The sequence below is a fragment of the Bufo gargarizans genome, chromosome 4 (genome assembly GCF_014858855.1).
Source record: "Bufo gargarizans isolate SCDJY-AF-19 chromosome 4, ASM1485885v1, whole genome shotgun sequence".
Taxonomy (NCBI): domain Eukaryota; kingdom Metazoa; phylum Chordata; class Amphibia; order Anura; family Bufonidae; genus Bufo; species Bufo gargarizans.
In genome coordinates, this window is record NC_058083.1 from 387,768,199 (window position 1) to 387,792,393 (window position 24,195).

General features: G+C 46.0%; 1 protein-coding gene across 6 annotated transcripts in view; it reads left to right on the top strand.

The window, feature by feature from the left end:
* Positions 1 to 24,195, top strand: part of MAP4K3 (mitogen-activated protein kinase kinase kinase kinase 3) — a 275,619-nt gene that overhangs the window by 60,881 nt on the left and 190,543 nt on the right. For all 6 annotated transcript variants that reach the window (XM_044291852.1, XM_044291853.1, XM_044291854.1 and 3 more), the window contains exon 2: positions 4,957 to 5,014. In XM_044291852.1, coding sequence (XP_044147787.1) covers positions 4,957 to 5,014 — 58 coding nt within the window. The remainder of the gene's footprint in view (positions 1 to 4,956; positions 5,015 to 24,195) is intronic.

Consider the following 24,195-nt stretch of genomic DNA (forward strand, 5'->3'; position numbering starts at 1 on the left):
ATTGATTTCAGTGGGAAAACCGCGTCATGGTCTTGGTGTGGATTCCACTTCAAATGTACATCCAAATTTCATATTTAATGGCCAGGATTTAAAAAAAAACTTATCAAAAAAAAACAAAAAACACAAGGAATCTTGAAGCTGATTCCGCATCTTCTTTTTTTTTTCAGCACAAAAAAACTCATTGTGAACATATCCTTAGACCCTGTCTACATCATTTAAAGGGAAATACTCCCAATGGTGCCTATAATAAACGTACCCATAGGCTCCATTCGCCCTACGGTGGCCAGATGAGTGTATTTCTGTCCTCTTCGGCTGATACAGTATATTCCTTTTTTTATATACTGTATAGAAAAATGAAGTCTACTATGCTTTTCTGTGCAGAGAAATCCTACAGAAAAAGTATACAATAAGGTTTTATTCTCCGGGTGAAATATGTCTACTGTATGCAGTGGTACACACTAACGGCAAAGGCATATTTCAGGCAGTAGGTGGCTCAGTGGTTAGAACTGGTGCCTTGCAGCGCTCGGGTCCTCAGTTCAAATTGGACAAAGGTCAACAGCTGCATGGAATTTGTATGTTCTCTTCATGTTTCTCTGGGTTTCCACTGGGTTCTCCGGTTTCATCCCACACTCTATACTGATAGGGAACTTATATTGTGAGCCCACAGGGGCGGATTGGCCATAGACCCTGCAGGGAAATTTCCCTGTGTGCTGATGCTCAGAAGGCCATCCAAGCCCTCCTCACGGCCGCAAGCTGGGTACATAATGATCTGACTCTTTCCGACTCACCTGGCCAGCAGCCCTCCTGAGTTCAACTGTATTGATGTCCACAGGACAGTGATACAGTTGAATATTGTGGCACAGGTGGCAGTATGTTGTGTTGCACTGTGGTATTTGGTTTAGCTGGGGAAGTGTATTGCTCTGTGGTATTGCTCTTTCTCCTACTTCTGTTGTCCCTACCAAATTATGTTGCCTTCTTTCAGTTTGCACCCGCCTACAACATGGGGCCATTTTGAACTTTTTTTTTCCAGGGCCACTTTTAGTGTCCATTCGCCCCTATTGGAAACAAGCAATGATAATGTCTGTAAAGCGCTACGGAATATGCCAGGGCCATGTAAGTGAGTAAAATAATATATCCCATGTTTCATGGAAGGCTCTATGGACCTTTACAAAATAGTGTTAATAGTCCCCCCTAGAAAATACCAAAAGATCCTTAAAGCAGCAGAATCCTTAGTGGATGACATTTTCCTAAGAAAGCATCGCCTGAAAGGCTAATGCGTGAAGAACACGATATGGTATGTGCATCCATGGGAGTTGTCTGTTTGCCAGTTTGTGGTCAGAATGAAGTTTTTCTCCCATTAGGAATTATGACAATTATTTTTTTTTTCTCATGGGGTTGAACAACAATGTAAAATTAAAGAGGCAGTAAGTAGAATTAAGGAGATGAAGACAGTTTAAGGAGTCTTATAACCTTCCAATGTATGATCCTCAGTTTTATGGCTCTTAGGATTTAGTTATCTGGTTTTACGCCGCGTCCAGACGTCTTGTTTTGCGCCGCGTCCAGACGTCTTGTTTTGCGCCGCGTCCAGACGTCTTGTTTTGCGCCGCGTCCAGACGTCGGCAGCAGAGAACACTGGAGTTGGGGGGAAGGGGGAGCAGATAAGTATGAATCCGTTTCAGAGGCTATGCTGCAAGCACTTGATAAAAAATGATGATTACCATAAAGCTTCTTTAAGGAATCTCATCGCCATGCTGCTTACAAAATCTGCATCTTAAATTGACCTGCAGTGTGGATTTAAAATCTGCAGAATGTCAATTTATGCTGCGGATCTCCCCTACGGGTTTCACCCTGTGAAGTCCACGGCTATTTCCATGTCCTACGTGCAGGTTTTGTCACGTTTTTTTCAATGAAACTGTGGCAAAAACTGCCGCAGACCTTTCCACTGTATTTTCAGGCATTTGTAGATTATTTTCTTTGGATCAAATGGATTTTTTCCTAACGTGTTGAGGGAGAGATTTTTTTCAATATGTTGAACTACAATGTGCGCATTGTGCTAAACCGCTTTGGACTGTGCTCGGTGAGATCTAGTAGCAGATCACTAAGGCCAGTAATGGATTCTGTACCTTGTATAGTTATATTTTTCGGTATTCCTGCACTTATGTGAAATGTGGGCACAGTCTGTGTATAAATAGAAACTGGCTTCTTGGAGTCTGAACGCCTTAGTATGACATTAACGGAACAGACAGTTTTGTCATCGCACATCAAGTGAGGTCAGCTAAGATGCTTAGCGCATTACATTCATTTCACTGCACCCTGTGTACTCCCAGGCAAAAGGCTTCTTAGAAAAAGGGGGCATGGGATCGGGACGTGGGGTAAATCAAAGGTGCAATCAGGTTATGATTTTTCATAGTAGGAAACTGTTTTTCAGTTGAATTAATGGGGAACATCAGAGCAGTCTTGTAGATGCCACGAGATCAAGCCCCCGCTTATTATCTGACAGATTTTCTGACCAATCATTGGTCAGCTGGCCAATTACACACACAGATTTTTTTGTTATATACACCAATTATTGGTCTGATTGGACAGATATTGGTCCGATAATCTGTTGGTGTAATACAGGCCTAAAGCTATTTTATGTCTTGTGGATGGTACAGAAGAGGGTAAAGCACCTTTTCAGTACAGTTATATGGGTATCATGTGTTTTCATTGGGGAGAGGGGATGTTTCTGGCAACAGGTTATCTCCTATGGGGACAAGCAATCATTCCATTAGCCTCGTTAGTGTCTCGAGGTCCTCGATTAAGCCATTGTTCTCCCGTCCACTACTCCCATTATGTGGATGGTGATGGGTAGACCCAGTGGTACCATCCCCCAGAGAGTCTCGCATTTAGTCTCAGGTGAGGGGCTCGGCCTCAGGGAAATACAGCCACCAATGCACAGTTAGCATTGGGTGGGGATGTTCCCAGGGGGACATTCTCAGACCTGGGCGTTGGGGTACTTAGGACACTGACTAGGGGATGATGGGGTTGCTGGGTGGAGGTGGATCCATGCGCTTTGGTTGTGGTGTCCGTTGTCTGGCTAAGCATCGGGGCTGTGACTGCAAAATATACCGGCAGGTGATGCTAAAGCTGTGGACCAACCTAAAATGTTGGGAGACAGTGGGTAAAGCCTGGTACTGGGCAGTGGAACTACACGTCTCAGCTTGGGGTATCCTGGACTTGGTCTCGGAGAGTGTCCGCCCAAGTGTCCAGGGGTGCAGCTTGTCTGGGCCATCTATCTGCATTTGCTGTAAAACTGCGGACGAAAGAATAAAGGCAGTTGCATGGTTATCCTGCCTAGGAGATTAATACGACCCACAACTTCAGATGTTCAGGTGTGTTGGTCTAAAGCATGTACGATGCAATCCATTTGTTCTGAAAGTAAGTAAGCCGTCGCCAGAACTGTCTGGTGGCCGCTTATTGCCCCCTCCCATTGAGAGCACATGCATGTTCGGCTGATTGTGTATGGTGGTTGAAAGAGATTGCTGTCGGCTGAACAGCACACACACATATACTTGGCCGGACCTGTAAAGGGAAAGCTTAAAGGGGCTGTGCAGCAATATATATTGATGAACTATCCTCAGGAAAGGTCATCAATATCTCATCTGCGGGGTTCCAGCACCCCCCACCACCGCTGATCAGCTGTTTGAAGAGAAGGCAGCGCTCCATGAGAGAGCTACTTCCTCTTCACTACACTGACAGTCATCTCAGAAGCACAGTGTAATTACAAGTACTCCCCCACAGATCAGATATTAATGACCTTTTCTGGCTCCCGCTCCTTCTCCTCCAGGCCAGTGATGCTCCTCTGGGCTCCCTTACTGCAAACATCGGTTTAAGGGTTCTTTCACACTTGCGGCAGAGGATTCCGGCAGGCAGTTCCGTCGCCGAAACCGGATGCAAACGGATAGCATTTGTCAGACGGATCTGGATGCGGATCCGTCTGACAAATGCATTGCAATACCGGATCCGTCTCTCCGGTGTTTTTTCACCGATTTTAAAGGTCTGTGCATGCGCGGACCTGAAGAACGGCAATTTTAATGCCAGATCGGGAACTAATACATTTCAATGCAAGATAATGCCGGATCCAGCATTCTGGCAAGTTTTCAGGATTTTTGGCCGGAGAGAAAAATACAGCATGCTGCGGTATTTTCTCCGGCCAAAAAACGGAACTGATGCATCCTGAACGGATTGCTCTCTATTCAGAATGCATTAGGATAAAACTGATCAGTTATTTTCCGGTATAGAGCCCCTGTGACGGAACTCAATACTGGAAAAGAAAAACGCTAGTGTGAAAGTACCCTAAAGTAGCCTGCAGCGGTGACCAGCTCCCCTGACATTATGACAAATGATCACAAGGGGATCTGGTCACCTCTGCAGCCAGTGATTGGCTGCAGGCGATATTAAACTGGATGTTTTCCGCAAGGAAGCCCAGGCTAGGAGAAGAAGGAGCTGGGAATCGGGTAAGGAAGCGTCACTATACAAGTCGGGCCAAGACCCCCGTCTGTTCTTGCACAACCCCTCTCAAGTGCTTGGACTTTTTTCCAGAATCATAGATGCAGACAGATTTTTTGAACCAAAGCCAGGCATGAATCCAAAAGAAATGGAAAATCCCCGGACGAGACTGCCTCTTCTCTCTCGTGTAACTGCACGGAACATTGCACGTGCTGTTCCAGCCTTACAGAAATGCGGCTAACATATTTAGTAGATGCGCCACCATTCCTTTCTGCGTTGTCAGGGACATCGTATTTTAGCAATGTTTGGCATTTACAGTGGAAATTGTGTTGGATTTATTGACTGAAATCGGAACAATGTTTCATCCGTTGCGCGTCCCTGACTACTTCCTCATTGCGGGATTTTAGTCGCTGTGTTTGCAGGGCTTGGAGCACGTCTTAAAGGCTTTGTTTGCTTTTTGTTTTGCAGGCTCGGAATGTCAACACAGGGGAACTGGCAGCGATTAAAGTTATCAAACTGGAACCAGGTAAGGTGCTTATGGCGGTATTATTTCTGTCCTTCCCTGATTGGGCTTTTCAGCATGGAGTACGAAGACAAATGGAAGAACAAATACATTAGAAGCACAGCCTCCCTGAAACATTGCCTACGGCATACTTTATTTGCTGAGAATTTTTGCTTTGATACTGATTTGTGTATACAGCTCTGATGCAGACCTGTGTGTCTCCATGGCAACAGACTGTAAACAAATCCTGTAATGTTACTCCACTGCCTCATTATGTTGATAAGCTGCAGAGAATTGAAAGGATACAGGCGGAAGGGGTTAATCTATTGGATAAGACTAAACCCTGGATTTGTTCGTAACGTGGACCTTCTGGCAGACAGAAAATATAGCAGTGTACTGCACCAGTTTGCTACAATAGGCAACCACCTAACTCCTTGTCAATAGTAAGCCACCATGCGTGGCCAACTGTCCTCCAAAGACTGGAGACTGTGCACCCGTGATCTCAAGATCCGTGGAGGGTTCCACCAAGATATTTGGTGTTTGGGGTGGAAAAGCTCCTTTAAGTCGAGTAGTTCTTAAAGTGTTAGGTGCACCCACACAAAGTTTGAAGGGCAGGTATTGACAAAAAACAGGGAAGATCCAATGATGATGCCATCCCTTTGTTAGTGTTCTATCAGTTCAGTGGCTAGGAAAGGTTAAGGACCTATAGTGACATCACGGTCATGTGATCTGCTGCCTGGGTTATTTTGTGCTCCATTGTGTTGTTGTGCTGCGCTATGCTATTAGGTACTGCTAGGGGATACGGTGTGCGCTGCTTGGTGGTATTTGTTTTGTGCTGTTTGGTCACTGTTGAGGCCACAGCATCACCATAGATCGACTGGTGAGGAAAAAGTGGAAAAGTTTGAGAAGACAGTACTAGAGGATGCTGAAATAGATTGCAGACCGATGTCAGAGGGCTGCTATGTACAGAAGTGTTTGCTGTTTGTGTATTACGGTAATTGTGTGCCATGGTATCAGTGTATTTTCACACAGGGCATGCATGCTGCATATTTGTGTGTGGTGTGAATCCACAGAATTTCACAGTTGCAGCAAAGTGACTGCGATTTTAAGAAACCTCCAAGTTTTTTATATTGATGGCCTATCCTCAGGATAGATCATCAATGTCACATTGGCAGGGGTCCGAATCTTGGATCACCCTCGTCGATCAGCTGTTTGAAGAGGCCACATCTCTAGGCCAGTGACGTCACGTTCATCGGTCACATGACTGAGTGAATGGGGCTTAGATGCAATACAATGGATGGCGCTGTGCTTGGTAAACTGCTAGGAGACCGCGGCTCTCGCAAGCATCTTCTAACAGCTGATCTCAGGGGGTTCGGAGAATTGGACCCCCACCGATATGATATTAATAACTTCTCCTGATCAGATCATTAATATTAAACATCCGGAAAACCTCATTTAATCTACCTTGAAGTTCACTTTTTGTTGTGCAAGATGAGGATCTGTGGCACAGCCACCCCAAAATCTGCAACAAATTTACATTTAAAGGGGTAGTGTCACGAAAAATATCCTACAGTTTTCAAACCAGCACCTGGATCTGAATACTTTTGTAATTGCACAATTCTATTAATTTCAATAAAATGTATATGTATAGCGCCACCTGCATTTTTTTTTTTATATATTTTTTTTTTTAATATTTTTTTTTTTTTATATATTTTTTTTTTTTTATACTTATTTCTTTGTCCTGCTCACTGAGATGGCTGCACATGCTCAGTTTCATCCTTCAACTGCCTCCTGAGCTGTGATAGGTAGAGCATGGACACGCCCCCCTGAGCTGCAGCAGAAAAGACACTCCCCTTTAGCTGTCAGCTTGATATAAATCTAGCAGAGCAATGAATAGGGAGATCTCTGGATCCATGTGAGGTACATCTCCCATCATGCACACTTGCTTGTATTGTCAGTTGCATACTATTGTGGTGCACCATTTGCAGTAATCTATGTTCTCTGAACTCCCACAGAAGTGAAAGGGGCATCTTGGGAGTTGTAGTTTCACAACAGCGGAGGTTGCTGATCCCTGGCCTAGCTCCTCTCTTCCACCTGATCAGGCCTATTTCCTAATTGATAGGATACAGGCACGGTACTTGCTGGACATCGGAAGGAGGCCTCAGCATCTGCTCCAACCGTGGTGCACCTTTCCATTCCCAGTGTCAGTGGGGCAGGAGAGAAGAGCTGGATAAGGACTCTTTCACACTTGCGTTGTCCGGATCCAGCGTGTACTCCACTTGCCGGAATTACACGCCGGATCCGGAAAAACGCAAGTGTACTGAAAGCATTTGAAGACGGATCCGTCTTCAAAATGCTTTCAGTGTTACTATGGCGGCCAGGATGCTATTAAAGTCCTGGTTGCCATAGTAGGAGCGGGGGAGCGGTATACTTACAGTCCGCGCGGCTCCCGGGGCGCTCCAGAGTGACGTCAGGGCGCCCCATGCGCATGGATGACGTGCCATGCGATCACGTGATCCATGCGCTTGGGGCGCCCTGACGTCACTCTGGAGCGCCCCGGGAGCCGCACGGACGATAAGTATGCTGCTCCCCCGCTACACTTTACCATGGCTGCCAGGACTTTAGCGTCCCAGCAGCCATGGTATCCACTCTAAAAAAGCTAAACATCGGATCCGGCAATGCGCCGAAACGACGTTTAGCTTAAGGCCGGATCCGGATCAATGCCTTTCAATGGGCATTAATTCCGGATCCGGCCTTGCAGCAAGTCTTCAGGATTTTGGGCCTGAGCAAAAAGCGCAAAAACCCTATGCCGGAAGACAAGAACGCAGGTGTGAAAGAGCCCTAAGATTGTCTTGTATAAAGTAGTCCTCATTCACACATGGCAGATTTATCAGCATCTCGCAGTTGTAGAATGTGTTCACACATGGCAGATTTGTTGCTGGGGATGGGTTTTGCAGAAATCTTTGCACACGCTGCAGAATTCGCCCCACTAGATTTTCGGTGGTGGAAAGTGATACAGAAATCAGACAGCGGAGACACTTTTGAGGCTGGAGAATTTGCATTTGAAAGTTGGTAGGACGGCTTCTGCGGAATACCACAGTGCGGTAAGGTAGCGTTTTATTCACAGCTCGGAAGGAAGACTTTGAGATTTGTGTCTTTTTTTTCTCTCTTTCTGTTAACCCTTTAAGTAAACACATATTAAGCAAAATGAAACTAGGAGTGCGAGGGATCTCCAGATGGAAGGCGGAGGAGTCAGATATTTGTGGATTCTTGCGATGTTTTGCAGCGCCATCCTATAGATGGAATGCTGTTACAGGATATGACCCCAGAGTAGTATATTTCCTCAAATCTGCCCTGAAATTCTGCCTTCTGAGAATGGTGCGTGTTAGGATACTTTCACACTTGCGGCAGAGGATTCCGGCAGGCAGTTCCGTCGCCTGAACTGCCTGCCGGATCCGTCAAAACGTATGCAAACTGATGGCATTTGTCAGACGGATCAGGATCCTGATCTGTTTGGCAAATGCATTGAAATGCAGGATCCGTCTCTCCAGTGTCATCTGAAAAAAACGGATCCGGCATTTATTTATTTTTCTACGTTTTTTTTTGCGGTCTGAGCATACACAGACCGCAATGCCAGATCTGTTTTGCCGAAACACTCCGGGCATTAATGCATGTCAATGGGAGAAAATGCAAGTGTTCCGGAATTCTGGACGGAGATAAAACAGCAGCATGTTGCGGTATTATCTCCGTCATGAAAAGTCAAAAAGACTGAACTGAAGAGATCCTGAACGGATTGCTCTCCATTAAGAATGCACTAGGATAAAACTGCTCAGTTATTTTCCGGTATTGAGCCCCTAGGACCGAACTCTATGCCGGAAAAGAATAACGCTAATGTAAAAGTACCCTTATCTGTCTGCCTGGCTGTCTGGGGTGGAGGTACACAGTTGAAGTATCCATTGCTTATAGTTTGTATTAGGCTATGTTTAAAGGGGTTATCCCATTATTAATGTAAAAATGTAAATAACACATCATGCTGATCTCTTTCTAACAAAGCTAGAACCAGCCCTGTACCTCCCATAGATCCAGAGATCTCATATTCATTGCTCTGCTAGATTTATATCAAGCTGGCAGCTCAACGGGAGTGCCCTTTCTGTTGCAGCTCAAAGGGTGTGTCCTTTCTGTTGCAGCTCTCTCCATATCACAGCTCAGGAGGCAGTTGAAGGATGAAGTGCTATACTCTACTATCTCAGAAACTTCCTTAGAAATGAATGGAGTGGCCACGCGAATGCCCAAACAAACACTCAATGCCCAAACACGGGCATGCCCAAACAAACATTTCAGAGGATTGCAGGGGGTACGGGGCCCCCGTTCTTGTGATTGGTGGGGGTCCAATCACAAGATATTATATTTATCCCCTATTCTGTGGATAGGGGATATCTTAATCTATCCAGAAGTCCCCTTTAAGGAAAAGAAAACAAACAGCAGGTGGCGCTATACAGATACATTGTATTGAATAACACAGGGGCTCTGCAAAATTTTTAATTACATGCAATTACAAAAGTATTCGGATGCAGGTGCTGGTTTGACAACTGCAGAATATTTTTGTGGATAACTCCTTTAAAAGAGTTTTCCAAGATTTTATAGCTGATGACCTATCCTCAGGATAGGTCATCAGTGATCGGTGGGGGTCGCCGACACCCAGGGCCCCCAACGATCAGCTGCCTGAGAAGGCCAGCGGTCCTGTGAGTGCGGTGGCCTTTTCCGTGCTCACCAAGCATAGCGCGGTACCTACGAACGCGCCATCACTTGCCAAGGAAAAGCTGCGAGTGCCTTCTCAAACAGCTGATCAACAGGGGTCCCAGAGGTCGGACCCCCACCCATCAGATACTGATGACTTATCCAGAGGATTGGAAAACCCCTTTTAATGTCATCATTCATTGTGTGATGTGGCTGGTTGTAATGAGTGTAGTTACAGCAGGTCAAGTCCTGATGTATCGAGTACGAGTCCCGTCTTACAGATCTGTTACTATTCTGCTCTCTGAAAGTCATGGCAATAGGTCAGTGACGCTCCAATATAGAAAAATGGCACCACTGGTGGTCGGTGGTATTTCCATGACCTTATACAGTAAAACATGTAAAGAGGACCGGTCACCATGAAATGCAGTGCAGTCTAGCTTTCTCGTGCTACCTACCATTCTGATAAGTCATTCTAATGTACCTGAGCTCGGTTATATGGAATTCACTAGACCGCTCTGTCACTTTATGGTCCTGAGAGGGAAGGGGATGTAATGCTGGTTTAACACTGCGGCCCTTTCTACGTTTTCCTGGCTGTGCGAGGAGCTGCAGTGAGTGAACCTGTGCTGCTTCTTAGGGGGCGTCTGTGCAGAGGAAAAGCAACAAAGGGAATTCAAGGATTGTGGGGTTCCAAAATTTGGACCCCCACCAGTCACAAAGTGATGTCATAGCCTAACAATACGCCATTACTTTATAAGATGGGATTTCCGGATTTCCCCTTTAAAAGGGTTTTCCAGGATTTTTATGTTGATGACCTGTCCTTAGGCTAGGCCATAAATATCAGTTGGTCGGGGGTCTGACTCCTCGCACACTCGCTGATTAGAATCCAAACTACGCAGCTCTATCCACAGCATAGTGGACAGAGATGGTTACTGCAAGGCTGCTACCATTTAAAGGGGCTGTCCGGTTTCCTATATTGATGACCTATGCGCTCAGATCAGCAGAGGTCTGACTCCTGCCACTGCTGCTAATCAGCTGTTTTTAGCCCCCTTGACTATACTGGGACCTGGCAGAATGCCGGAAACAGGCCGGATTCCCGCTCACTCCCATTGTAGTCAATGGGCTCCAAAGGTGAAAGGCAGAATCCGCCAGATGGTTGTAATACTAGTGTGGAACTAACCTCACCTGTTCGCCGTCGACATCGCAGTGGCAATCAGTGTAATCACAGTTCCTCAAGTGAATGGGCCAAAGAGTAACTACACCTGCCCCTTACCATTCAAGTGAATGGGAGAGAGATGCTGTGATTACACTTGTTCGCCACTGTGGTGGCGACGCTGAGCAGGCGAGAGTGAAGAGAACACAGCACTTGCAGGAGCTCTGAGTTCTCTTCAAACAGCAGATCGGCCGGGGTGCAAGGAGTCAGATCCCTACCGATCTGATATTGATGACCTATCCTGAAGAGAGGTCATTACGGATGAGCGAACTTGTGTTTTACGAGTTCGGGTTTTATTACAATTCCGATATGTATTTTGTAAGCATCGGCCGTAACGGGATTCTATGACGGAGTGTCTTTAAGAGGCATTCAGTTTTGCATTCTGTCATAATAGAAGTCAATGGGCCGCATAACGGATCTGTCTGGTTTCCGTTATGCATTCCGTTATGGCCTGGGCTTACAGAATCCATAACGGAATTGTAATAAAATCCAAACTCGAACTTGTAAAACACAAATTCGCTCATCCCTACAGGGATCATACAATCATTCTAGGAAAACGGACAACCCCTTTTAAGTGAATGGGAACAGCATTGCAGTAACCAGCTCCGTCCCTAACACAGTGGATGCAGCTGTGTAATTATGAATTATGTTAATGTAAAATGTTAGAAAACCCTTTTAAAGGCGTTATGCCATGATTGATGTTAAACATGAAAATTAGACATCATATAGAACATGGCAATACCTTTCTAACAAAGCTAGAACCAGCCTTGTGCTGCACATGAGATCTCCCCATTCGTTGCTCCAATTGCTCTGCTAGATTCTCTTCAGCCTTGCCGCTCAGGAGGAAGGGGGGGGGGGGTCCTTTCTGCCGCAGCTCTCTCCCTGTAACTGCCACAGAAACAGAACATATGGTTGGTGACCGTTTAAAATTTAAACTAAGCATGCTCGACCAGCAGTGACATGGACAAAAAATTGTAAAAAGAACAAACAGCAGGTGGCACTATACATAGACATTTTATTGAATATCTCAGTGGCTACGCTAAATGTTTAATTACATGCAATTACAGAAGTATTCAGATCCAGGTGCTGGTTTAAAAAGTGTAGAATATGTTTTTGGACACAGGCCCTTTAAGTCTCTAATGCAGCCAGTTTGATACTGGGAATTATATATATATATTTTTTAACTGTTTATGATGGGTTCTTATACTGTATATTGGCCTGCTGTGCAGGAAACCTGTTGTATTCAGTTCGGTCTGATTTCTAGTAAGTTTTTGGTAAGCATTTTCCCTGTTTTTGTAGTATTTGCCTCTTCCTCTCACTTCCGACAGCTGGAATGTGATTGGTTTCCATTGGTGACACAAGCGATCTTCTTGGCTTTGGTCTCTGGTCCTCATGCATACAATACCTTTCCACGGATCTCGCTGCCGATCACGATTTTTCAGTGCGCTCCTGCTTCTATAACCATTTTTCTGTAGTATTTATCTCATTTTCCCAGTGTACGCAGCTAATCTCAGGAATAAATATAAAGTGATGCGTTCAGCGCCTCTGGCGTATCACATGGAAAAGACGCCAGTGTGGATCACAGGTTTCCTGCTGTCGGATCCAAGCAGCGTGGAATTCTTGGTTTCCATGGAGACAAGTGGTCGTCTAATTACCATATTGCATCGGTTCAAGAGCAACTCTGTGTGCGTCTGGCTGCTCTCTGCCGTTTTCCTTTGTGCTGCCCGTATCTGTGATTTGGCCGGCGCCCACAGAAGGCCCTGCAGTGATTGTGCCTGTACAGACGTGCAGGATTAAAGCAGGCCATATACATCACTAGCTGATCATCTCATATGTAACGGGATGTCAGGGGTGACGATTAGGCAGCTGGATTTCAACATTTCCAATCCTTTTTTTTTTTTTTTTTTTTATATATATATACAATTTTTATTGTCGTTTTTTTTTTCATTTTTTTTTTTTTTCTTCCAAACATAACATTGCACAAAGAAGTAAAGGGGGCTTTAGACAATCAGAGCGTAAAGGAACAATAAATGGCCGCTAAAAACAGTGCTCACATTGTATTGTTTAACAATAGAAAAATCCTTTAAAGGGAACCTATCACCATGAAAATGCAATATAAGATGCAGCCATCAGATTGTAGCAGGAGGAGCTGAGCAGATTAGTATATGTTTTCATGGGAAAGGATTCAGTAAATCTTGTAATTTATACATTTATGGGGTCAAACTGATGTAAATTAGAACTGGCTTAGTTGCCCATAGCAACCAATCAGATTCCACCTTTCATTTTCCAAAGGATCTGTCAAAATAAAAGGAGTCTGGTTGCTATGGGTAACTAAGCCAGTTCTACCTCACACCAGTTTGATAAATGACCCCATTAAAATTCTGCTCATTCTGAGCTTTGCAGTCCAGGAGGCGGTCCTATCAGTGACTGACAGCCTTCTCTCTATGACTGTGTATACCAAGATAGCTGTCAGTCACTGACTGATGTCAAGGAGGCGGTCCTATCAGTGACTGACAGCCTCCCCTCTATGACTGTGTATACCAAGATAGCTGTCAGTCACTGACTGATGTCAAGGAGGCGGTCCTATCAGTGACTGACAGCCTTCTCTCTATGACTGTGTATACCAAGATAGCTGTCAGTCACTGACTGATGTCAAGGAGGCGGTCCTATCAGTGACTGACAGCCTCCCCTCTATGACTGTGTATACCAAGATAGCTGTCAGTCACTGACTGATGTCAAGGAGGCGGTCCTATCAGTGACTGACAGCCTTCTCTCTATGACTGTGTATACCAAGATAGCTGTCAGTCACTGACTGATGTCAAGGAGGCGGTCCTATCAGTGACTGACAGCCTCCCCTCTATGACTGTGTATACCAAGATAGCTGTCAGTCACTGACTGATGTCAAGGAGGCGGTCCTATCAGTGACTGACAGCCTTCTCTCTATGACTGTGTATACCAAGATAGCTGTCAGTCACTGACTGATGTCAAGGAGGCGGTCCTATCAGTGACTGACAGCCTCCCCTCTATGACTGTGTATACCAAGATAGCTGTCAGTCACTGACTGTCAAGGAGGCGGTCCTATCAGTGACTGACAGCCTCCCCTCTATGACTGTGTATACCAAGATAGCTGTCAGTCACTGACTGATGTCAAGGAGGCGGTCCTATCAGTGACTGACAGCCTTCTCTCTATGACTGTGTATACAGAGATAGCTGTCAGTCACTGACTGAAGACAAGGAGAAGGTCCTACCAGTGACTGACAGCCTCCCCTCTATGACTGTGTATACAGAGATAGCTGTCAGTCACTGACTGAAGACAAGGAGACGGTCCTATCAGTGACTGACAACCTCCCCTCTATGACTGTGTATACCAAGATAGCTGTCAGTCACTGACTGATGTCAAGGAGGCGGTCCTATCAGTGACTGACAGCCTTCTCTCTATGACTGTGTATACAGAGATAGCTGTCAGTCACTGACTGATGTCAAGGAGGCGGTCCTATCAGTGACTGACAGCCTTCTCTCTATGACTATGTATACAGAGATAGCTGTCAGTCACTGATAGGACGCCTCCTGGACTTCAGAGTCCAGAATGAGCAGGAATATAAATGAAATGCATTACAAGTTTTACTGAATGTTTTCCCATGAAAATATGTACTAATCTGCTCAGCTCCTCCTGCTTCGGTAGCATATATTGAATTCTTTGCACCGGGAACAGATTCTCTTTAAAGGGCTATTTCCAGATAAGAAATGCCATCAATATCAGATCCGATCCGGTGCTGGTCCAACCTGGGGGCCCCGCTCGTATCTCGAGAACAGGGCCCCGAAAATGAAGGAGAGCATGTGCGGCTTGCTCTCCATTCACTCCTGTAGGACTTCTGAAAGTCGCCGAACGAGCGTTCCTATAAGGGTTATCCCATGATTAATGTAATAAAAAGTGAAAATCATAAATGACCCCCATAGCCCTAGCAGTATCGAATTGTCATATATATATATATATATATATATATATATATATATATATATATATACAGTGGAGGAAATAATTATTTGACCCCTCACTGATTTTGTAAGTTTGTCCAATGACAAAGAAATGAAAAGTCTCAGAACAGTATCATTTCAATGGTAGGTTTATTGTAACAGTGGCAGATAGCACATCAAAAGGAAAATCAAAAAAATAACTTTAAATAAAAGATAGCAACTGATTTGCATTTCATTGAGTGAAATAAGTATTTGAACCCTCTAACAAAAAAAGACTTAATACTTGGTGGAAAAACCCTTGTTTGCAAGCACAGAGGTCAAACGTTTCTTGTAATTGATGACCAAGTTTGCGCACATTTTAGGAGGAATGTTGGTCCACTCCTCTTTGCAGATCATCTCTAAATCCCTAAGGTTTCGAGGCTGTCTCTGTGCAACTCTGAGCTTGAGCTCCCTCCATAGGTTTTCGATTGGATTAAGGTCCGGAGACTGACTAGGCCACTCCATGACCTTAATGTGCTTCTTCTTGAGCCACTCCTTTGTTGCCTTTGCTGTATGTTTTGGGTCATTGTCGTGCTGGAACACCCATCCACGACCCATTTTCAGTTTCCTGGCAGAGGGAAGGAGGTTGTCGCTCAGGATTTCACGATACATGGCTCCGTCCATTTTCCCGTTTATGCGAATAAGTTGTCCTGTGCCCTTAGCAGAAAAACACCCCCAAAGCAAAATGTTTCCACCCCCATGCTTGACGGTGGGGACGGTGTTTTGGGGGTCATAGGCAGCATTTTTCTTCCTCCAAACACAGCGAGTTGAGTTAATGCCAAAGAGCTCTATTTTGGTCTCATCAGACCACAGCACCTTCTCCCAGTCACTCTCTGAATCATTCAGGTGTTCATTGGCAAACTTCAGACGGGCCTGCACATGTGCCTTCCTGAGCAGGGGGACCTTGCGAGCCCTGCAGGATTTTAATCCATTGCGGTGTAATGTGTTTCCAATGGTTTTCTTGGTGACTGTGGTCCCTGCTAATTTGAGGTCATTAACTAACTCCTCCCGTGTAGTTCTAGGATGCTTTTTCACCTTTCTCAGAACCATTGACACCCCACGAGGTGAGATCTTGCGTGGAGCCCCAGAGCGAGGTCGATTGATGGTCATTTTGTGCTCCTTCCATTTTCGAACAATCGCACCAACAGTTGTCACCTTCTCTCCCAGCTTCTTGCTAATGGTTTTGTAGCCCATTCCAGCCTTGTGCAGGTCTACAATTTTGTCTCTGACATCCTTGGACAGCTCTTTGGTCTTTCCCATGTTGGAGAGTTTGGAGTCTGCTTGATTGATTGATTCTGTGGACAGGTGTCTTTTATACAGGTGACTAGTTAAGACAGGTGTCCTTAATGAGGGTGACTAATTGAGTAGAAGTGTCTAACCACTCTGTGGGAGCCAGAACTCTTAATGGTTGGTAGGGGTTCAAATACTTATTTCACTCAATGAAATGCAAATCAGTTGCTATCTTTTATTTAAAGTTATTTTTTCGATTTTCCTTTTGATGTGCTATCTGCCACTGTTACAATAAACCTACCATTGAAATGATACTGTTCTGAGACTTTTCATTTCTTTGTCATTGGACAAACTTACAAAATCAGTGAGGGGTCAAATAATTATTTCCTCCACTGTGTGTATATATATATATATATATATATATATATATATATGCAGTATCGAATTGTTATATATATATATATATATATATATATATATACACACACACACACACACACACACACACACACACACACACACACAGGGATATATATATGCAGTATCGAATTGTTATATATATATATATATATATATATATATATACACACACACACACACACACACACACACACACACACACACACACACAGGGAATCCTAGCAGTATCTAATTGTCCTGTATGGGCTTCCATTTTGCGACATGTTATCACAAGTAACATGTTCTCTTTGTACATACAGATCTGCTCTGCTTTTCATCACATGTCAGTATCCTGTCCTCAACTCTGCATTTCCTTTTCCTTAAGGAACACTTTATTTTCTGCGTTCTCTTTACGTTGGCAGGTTCTCTGTAGAATGTGTCAGGTGCTTCCTGTACGTCTGACTCTGCGGCAGTGCGGTGTGTCGCTTGTTTCTCATGTTCAGACATGTGGGCAGGCGGTTTCTTTAGTATCAAGTCTTAAAGAAGCGCTCTGGCGTTTTTATTTTTCTGCTCAATATCATTACTGTATGTCATTGATATTAATATTTTGTTATTTATCTTATTCCTATTATCTTCATTTTTCTGTTCAGTGGCCGTACATGGAGCATTTTCTTCTCTCCTGGTCAGGGTGGATTTGATTTAAATCAAAGCGATTTAAATCACGATTTAAATCACTAGTCAGTAAGGCTTGATTTAAATCAGTTTTCTACAAAAATACTAATTCTTGCTGGTATAACTTATAATATGCAAGTAGATGAAGATTTTTAGAATAAAAAACTTTTCATATTAGTTTGATTAGGTTAATTCTGTATTCATAGGTTTGTAGAAGTTAGGATTAAGGTCTTTTTCTCAACTCTGTTCATGTTATAACATTTTTGCTGTGAAGAAGAGGCATGTGATCTCTGCTGAGTCAAATTCAGTTTTGAGAACTGCAAAAGTAAACCAAGCATCTGTGATAAAATCTTGTAGGCAGAGAAACTGCCCAATAATCTTACAAAAACCTCTGGAAGAGCATGACATTGTGAATGGATTAATGGAATTTATGTACCAAAAAAATTAAACATATACAGCCTTATTCTACATAATTAAAAAATTAATCTTTATTTCATGATGGAATAACCTTTGGATGGTAATATCTTTTCCTCAGAAAGCATTTTATATTAAAAAAAATCTGATTTAAATCTAAAAAAAATCTGATTTTTTTTAATTAAAAAAAAATTAATCTCTGATTGGTACATGAGGACCATGACGCGAGGACAGGGCATCGGCGTACAGCCGGTGGCTGCCATTGAATCAATGGGCCAGATAGTAGTCTGTCAGCAGTTTTGTTGATGCAGGGGGTAATACATACCACTTTCCCTGTTTTTTATGGGTTGCTATAAAAATGAACTTTGAGTGGCAGTCCTGGAAGTGGAGCAGGGGTGGTCACACAGGCTGGAGAACTTCAGGATGCTGTATGAGCAGCTCCAGAGTCTTGGAAAACCCCTTTAAAGGGGTTGTGCCATAATTGAATGTGTTATTAATATAATTCAGCATGGAAACTACTTACATTCATAATTTACTTTTTGTTGCAAAAATGCTCCACTTATGATGAAATATTCTAGTGTATTAATATATTGTCATGTATTCATTATAATGACACCTTCTAGTAATGTGTACGTCCAGCTTCTGAGGTCACACGTGCTCCGTTCCATCCTTCCACTGCCACCAGCCCTGTCTGCTATTAGAAGCTGTGACAGTTACAGGGAAAGAGCTGTAGCAGAAAGGACACTCCCCCTGAGCTGTTACCTTGAATGGGGAGATCTATGGATCCATGTGAGGTGCAGGGCTGGTGTGTACTATATAATGTCAGATTTTTTTATTTTTACAATAATCATGGGACAACCCCTTTAACTGATTTTGTGAACTGTTCCAGGTGGGCAGTGTCCCAGAAAGAAGCCTCCATCAGGTTGCTCTATGTGGCCATATGTCTTCCGGGATGTTAGTTGTGTTTTTGTGCTATTCCTATCCTACAATGATCTCATTCCGAGCACAACCACTTCCTGAGGCTGGAAACCCTCTATTTCTCTTCCAGCTGTCGTTACACAGATCCATAGGAAACGCATATTGTATGAAGACTTCTGCACCATATAAATCTTCTCTCTTTCATGACTGATTGTGGCTGTGACTTCTGGGGCTGAGGTGGTTACGGGGATGGCATTAGCTCATCTGTCTTTGCTGACGTGATTTATAGATGTCTATTGCTCTTCATTGAGGCGGCAGAACTGCAACTCCATGGTGTTCAGATTGCCCTGTGATGATCCACCCAAGGGCCGACTTCATACGAACTGCATTAGGTACTCAATGTGCCAGCAAGCGAGCAATATTTTTACCGTGAGACACTTAAAGGGAACCTGTCATCAACTTTATGCTGCCCATACTAACAGCAGCTTAACTAGAGACATGGGAGTTGATTTCAGCGGTCTGTCATTTAAAAGTAAGTGGTTGCTGAGAACCAACATCACAGTCATTGCAGACTAGGCCTGGAAAAGAGTCCCGGCCACCTGAGAAGAGTCATGGGTATTCATGAATTCCTACTCTCCCTGCCCACCTGCTGATGACTGACAGTCTTCTACCTAGTTTTCTCCCCATCTCTCTAGGAGAGAACTGTCAATCATCAGCAGATGGACGGGAGAGCAGGAGATTAAGAATAACCAGGACTCTTCTCAGGTAGATCTGACTCTTTTCAAGGCCTGGGCTGCAATGATTATGATGCTGGTTCTCAGCAACCACTTACTTGTAGCTTGATGTGTGACACACCGCTGAAATCAGCATTTCTGTCACAATTTTATGCTGCCCTCAGTGAGGTCAGCATAACGTTGATGACAGGTTCCCTTTAAAGGAGTGTCTAACTTCAACAAATGGCATTTATCATGTAGAGAAAGTTACTACAAGCACTTACTAATGTATTGTGATTGTCCATATTGCCTCCTTTGCTGGCTTGATTCATTTCTCCAGCGCATTACACACTGCTCTTATCCATGGGGCTACGACCACTTAGCCTAGAAGTTTTGTGAACAATGGCTTTTTGATGGTTAACAGGTAGCGAAAATAAATTATTTTTTAAAACATTAGCATGTCCCCCTTTTAGTAGTGCCACCCTATGTTAATAAAATAAAAATCTAAATACTCACCTAGGCCGTTCCCCGGTGTTTGTAGCACATCCTGCACTCCCCAGCAGGCACAATGTGGTCACACATCACATCTGGCCTATGTAGGATGAGCGCACAGGCTGATTCCTGGGCCTGCACAGCCCTGCAGTGTGATGTGGGACCAAATCGTGCTTTTGAGTTGAGTTGCATGGTGAAGCAGATGACACTACTGCTGATAATGTGGTAGTGTTACCTGCAGTCCTATGTAAAACCACAGATAACACTAGTGTAGTTCATGTAGTAGTGTTACCTACGTCCTTAGTGTGCCTCCCTGTGCCTCTCCCACGGACTCCATGCTGGCGGCGCTGCCTCCTCTTCCATCTTCTTCTTGCCCCTCACAGAACGTCCTGATGCAGCTGCGTCAAGCCATAGGAACACTGTGGGCATTGTGATGGTGGCACACAGGGAGAGAGACACGCACACAAGGACAGACACACGGGGACGGACACGCGCGCACAAACACGGGGACGGACACGCGCGCACAAACACGGGGACGGACACGCGCGCGCAAACACGGGGACGGACACGCGCGCGCAAACACGGGCGCACGGACACACGCGCACAGACACGGGCGCACGGACACACGCGCACAGACACGGGCCCACGGACACACGCGCACAAACACGGGCCCACGGACACACGCGCACAAACACGGGCCCACGGACACACGCGCACAAACACGGGCCCACGGACACACGCGCACAAACACGGGCCCACGGACACACGCGCACAAACACGGGCCCACGGACACACGCGCACAAACACGGGCCCACGGACACACGCGCACAAACACGGGCCCACGGACACACGCGCACAAACACGGGCCCACGGACACACGCGCACAAACACGGGCCCACGGACACACGCGCACAAACACGGGCCCACGGACACACGCGCACAAACACGGGCCCACGCGCACAAACGCGGACACACGCGCACAAACGCGGGCCCACGGACACACGCGCACAAACGCGGGCCCACGGACACACGCGCACAAACGCGGGCCCACGGACACACGCGGAACAAACGCGGGCCCACGGACACACGCGGAACAAACGCGGGCCCACGGACACACGCGGAACAAACACGGGCCCACGGACACACGCGGAACAAACACGGGCCCACGGACACACGCGGAACAAACACGGGCCCACGGACACACGCGGAACAAACACGGGCCCACGGACACACGCGGAACAAACACGGGCCCACGGACACACGCGGAACAAACACGGGCCCACGGACACACGCGGAACAAACACGGGCCCACGGACACACGCGGAACAAACACGGGCCCACGGACACACGCGGAACAAACACGGGCCCACGGACACACGCGGAACAAACACGGGCCCACGGACACACGCGGAACAAACACGGGCCCACGGACACACGCGGAACAAACACGGGCCCACGGACACACGCGGAACAAACACGGGCCCACGGACACACGCGGAACAAACACGGGCCCACGGACACACGCGGAACAAACACGGGCCCACGGACACACGCGGAACAAACACGGGCCCACGGACACACGCGGAACAAACACGGGCCCACGGACACACGCGGAACAAACACGGGCCCACGGACACACGCGGAACAAACACGGGCCCACGGACACACGCGGAACAAACACGGGCCCACGGACACACGCGGAACAAACACGGGCCCACGGACACACGCGGAACAAACACGGGCCCACGGACACACGCGGAACAAACACGGGCCCACGCGGAACAAACACGGGCCCACGCGGAACAAACACGGGCCCACGCGGAACAACACGGGCCCACGCGGAACAAACACGGGCCCACGCGGAACAAACACGGGCCCACGCGGAACAAACACGGGCCCACGCGGAACAAACACGGGCCCACGCGGAACAAACACGGGCCCACGCGGAACAAACACGGGCCCACGCGGAACAAACACGGGCCCACGGACGCACGCGGAACAAACACGGGCCCACGGACGCACGCGGAACAAACACGGGCCCACGGACGCACGCGGAACAAACACGGGCCCACGGACGCACGCGGAACAAACACGGGCCCACGGGCGCACGCGGAACAAGCACGGGCGCACGGACGCACGCGGAACAAACACGGGCCCACGGGCGCACGCGGAACAAGCACGGGCCCACGGGCGCACGCGGAACAAGCACGGGCGCACGGACACTGGCGCACAAACACGGGCGCACGTGCACAAATACGGGCGCACGGACACGGGCGCACGGACACACGCACACAACCAGGGACGTGGTACAGAGTTATGGACCTCTAACTCAGCTGATCCCCCTAGTTTTTCAATGGGATTCATGTCTTGAGGTACCCCAATCTCTAGCAGCCGTTCCCTAATGATGCGACCTTGATGAGCTGGCGCGTTGTCGTCCTTGAAGATGAAATTTGGCGTGTGTTGTACATGCAGGTAACACCATTACCACTAAAGGCAAACAGTGGCTGATGCATAGCGCTCTCCTTGACGTCTCCAACATCGTTGGCGGCCATCATTTCTGCTTAGCGTGAATTGACTTTCATCAGTGAACAGCACTAAGGAACACTGGTCCCTGATGAAGCCTTTGCTTAGTGCAGGCATGTCCAAACTGCGGCCCTCCAGCTGTTGCAAAACTACAACTCCCAGCATGCCCTAATAGCTGTAAGCTATCCAGGCATGCTGGGAGTTGTAGTTTTGCAACAGCTGGAGGGCCGCAGTTTGGACATGCCTGGCTTAGTGGTATGGTGAGGTACCTTTGCAGGTCGTCTAGCAGGCAGACCACTCTGATGTAAATGGTTTTGAATGGCCTGATGTGACACTTGGGTGCCTCTCACCTCCCTTAAAGGATTTCTACCACCAGAAATACTGTTATGTAGCTGACTGAGATTAGCGATGCGTTAATATCAGCACTACATAACAGTACAGGGAGTGCAGAATTATTAGGCAAGTTGTATTTTTGAGGATTAATTTTATTATTGAACAACAACCATGTTCTCAATGAACCCAAAAAACTCATTAATATCAAAGCTGAATATTTTTGGAAGTAGTTTTTAGTTTGTTTTTAGTTTTAGCTATTTTAGGGGGATATCTGTGCGTGCAGGTGACTTTTACTGTGCATAATTATTAGGCAACTTAACAAAAAACAAATATATACCCATTTCAATTATTTATTTTTACCAGTGAAACCAATAGAACATCTCAACATTCACAAATATACATTTCTGACATTCAAAAACAAAACAAAAACAAATCAGTGACCAATATAGCCACCTTTCTTTGCAAGGACACTCAAAAGCCTGCCATCCATGGATTCTGTCAGTGTTTTGATCTGTTCACCATCAACATTGCGTGCAGCAGCAACCACAGCCTCCCAGACACTGTTCAGAGTGGTGTACTGTTTTCCCTCCTTGTAAATCTCACATTTGATGATGGACCACAGGTTCTCAATGGGGTTCAGATCAGGTGAACAAGGAGGCCATGTCATTAGATTTTCTTCTTTTATACCGTTTCTTGCCAGCCACGCTGTGGAGTACTTGGACGCGTGTGATGGAGCATTGTCCTGCATGAAAATCATGTTTTTCTTGAAGAATGCAGACTTCTTCCTGTACCACTGCTTGAAGAAGGTGTCTTCCAGAAACTGGCAGTAGGACTGGGAGTTGAGCTTGACTCCATCCTCAACCCGAAAAGGCCCCACAAGCTCATCTTTGATGATACCAGCCCAAACCAGTACTCCACCTCCACCTTGCTGGCGTCTGAGTCGGACTGGAGCTCTCTGCCCTTTACCAATCCAGCCACGGGCCCATCCATCTGGCCCATCAAGACTCACTCTCATTTCATCAGTCCATAAAACCTTAGAAAAATCAGTCTTGAGATATTTCTTGGCCCAGTCTTGACGTTTCAGCTTGTGTGTCTTGTTCAGTGGTGGTCGTCTTTCAGCCTTTCTTACCTTGGCCATGTCTCTGAGTATTGCACACCTTGTGCTTTTGGGCACTCCAGTGATGTTGCAGCTCTGAAATATGGCCAAACTGGTGGCAAGTGGCATCTTGGCAGCTACACGCTTGACTTTTCTCAGTTCATGGGCAGTTATTTTGCGCCTTGGTTTTTCCACACGCTTCTTGCGACCCTGTTGACTATTTTGAATGAAACGCTTGATTGTTCGATGATCACGCTTCAGAAGCTTTGCAATTTTAAGAGTGCTGCATCCCTCTGCAAGATATCTCACTATTTTTGACTTTTCTGAGCCTGTCAAGTCCTTCTTTTGACCCATTTTGCCAAAGGAAAGGAAGTTGCCTAATAATTATGCACACCTGATATAGGGTGTTGATGTCATTAGACCACACCCCTTCTCATTACAGAGATGCACATCA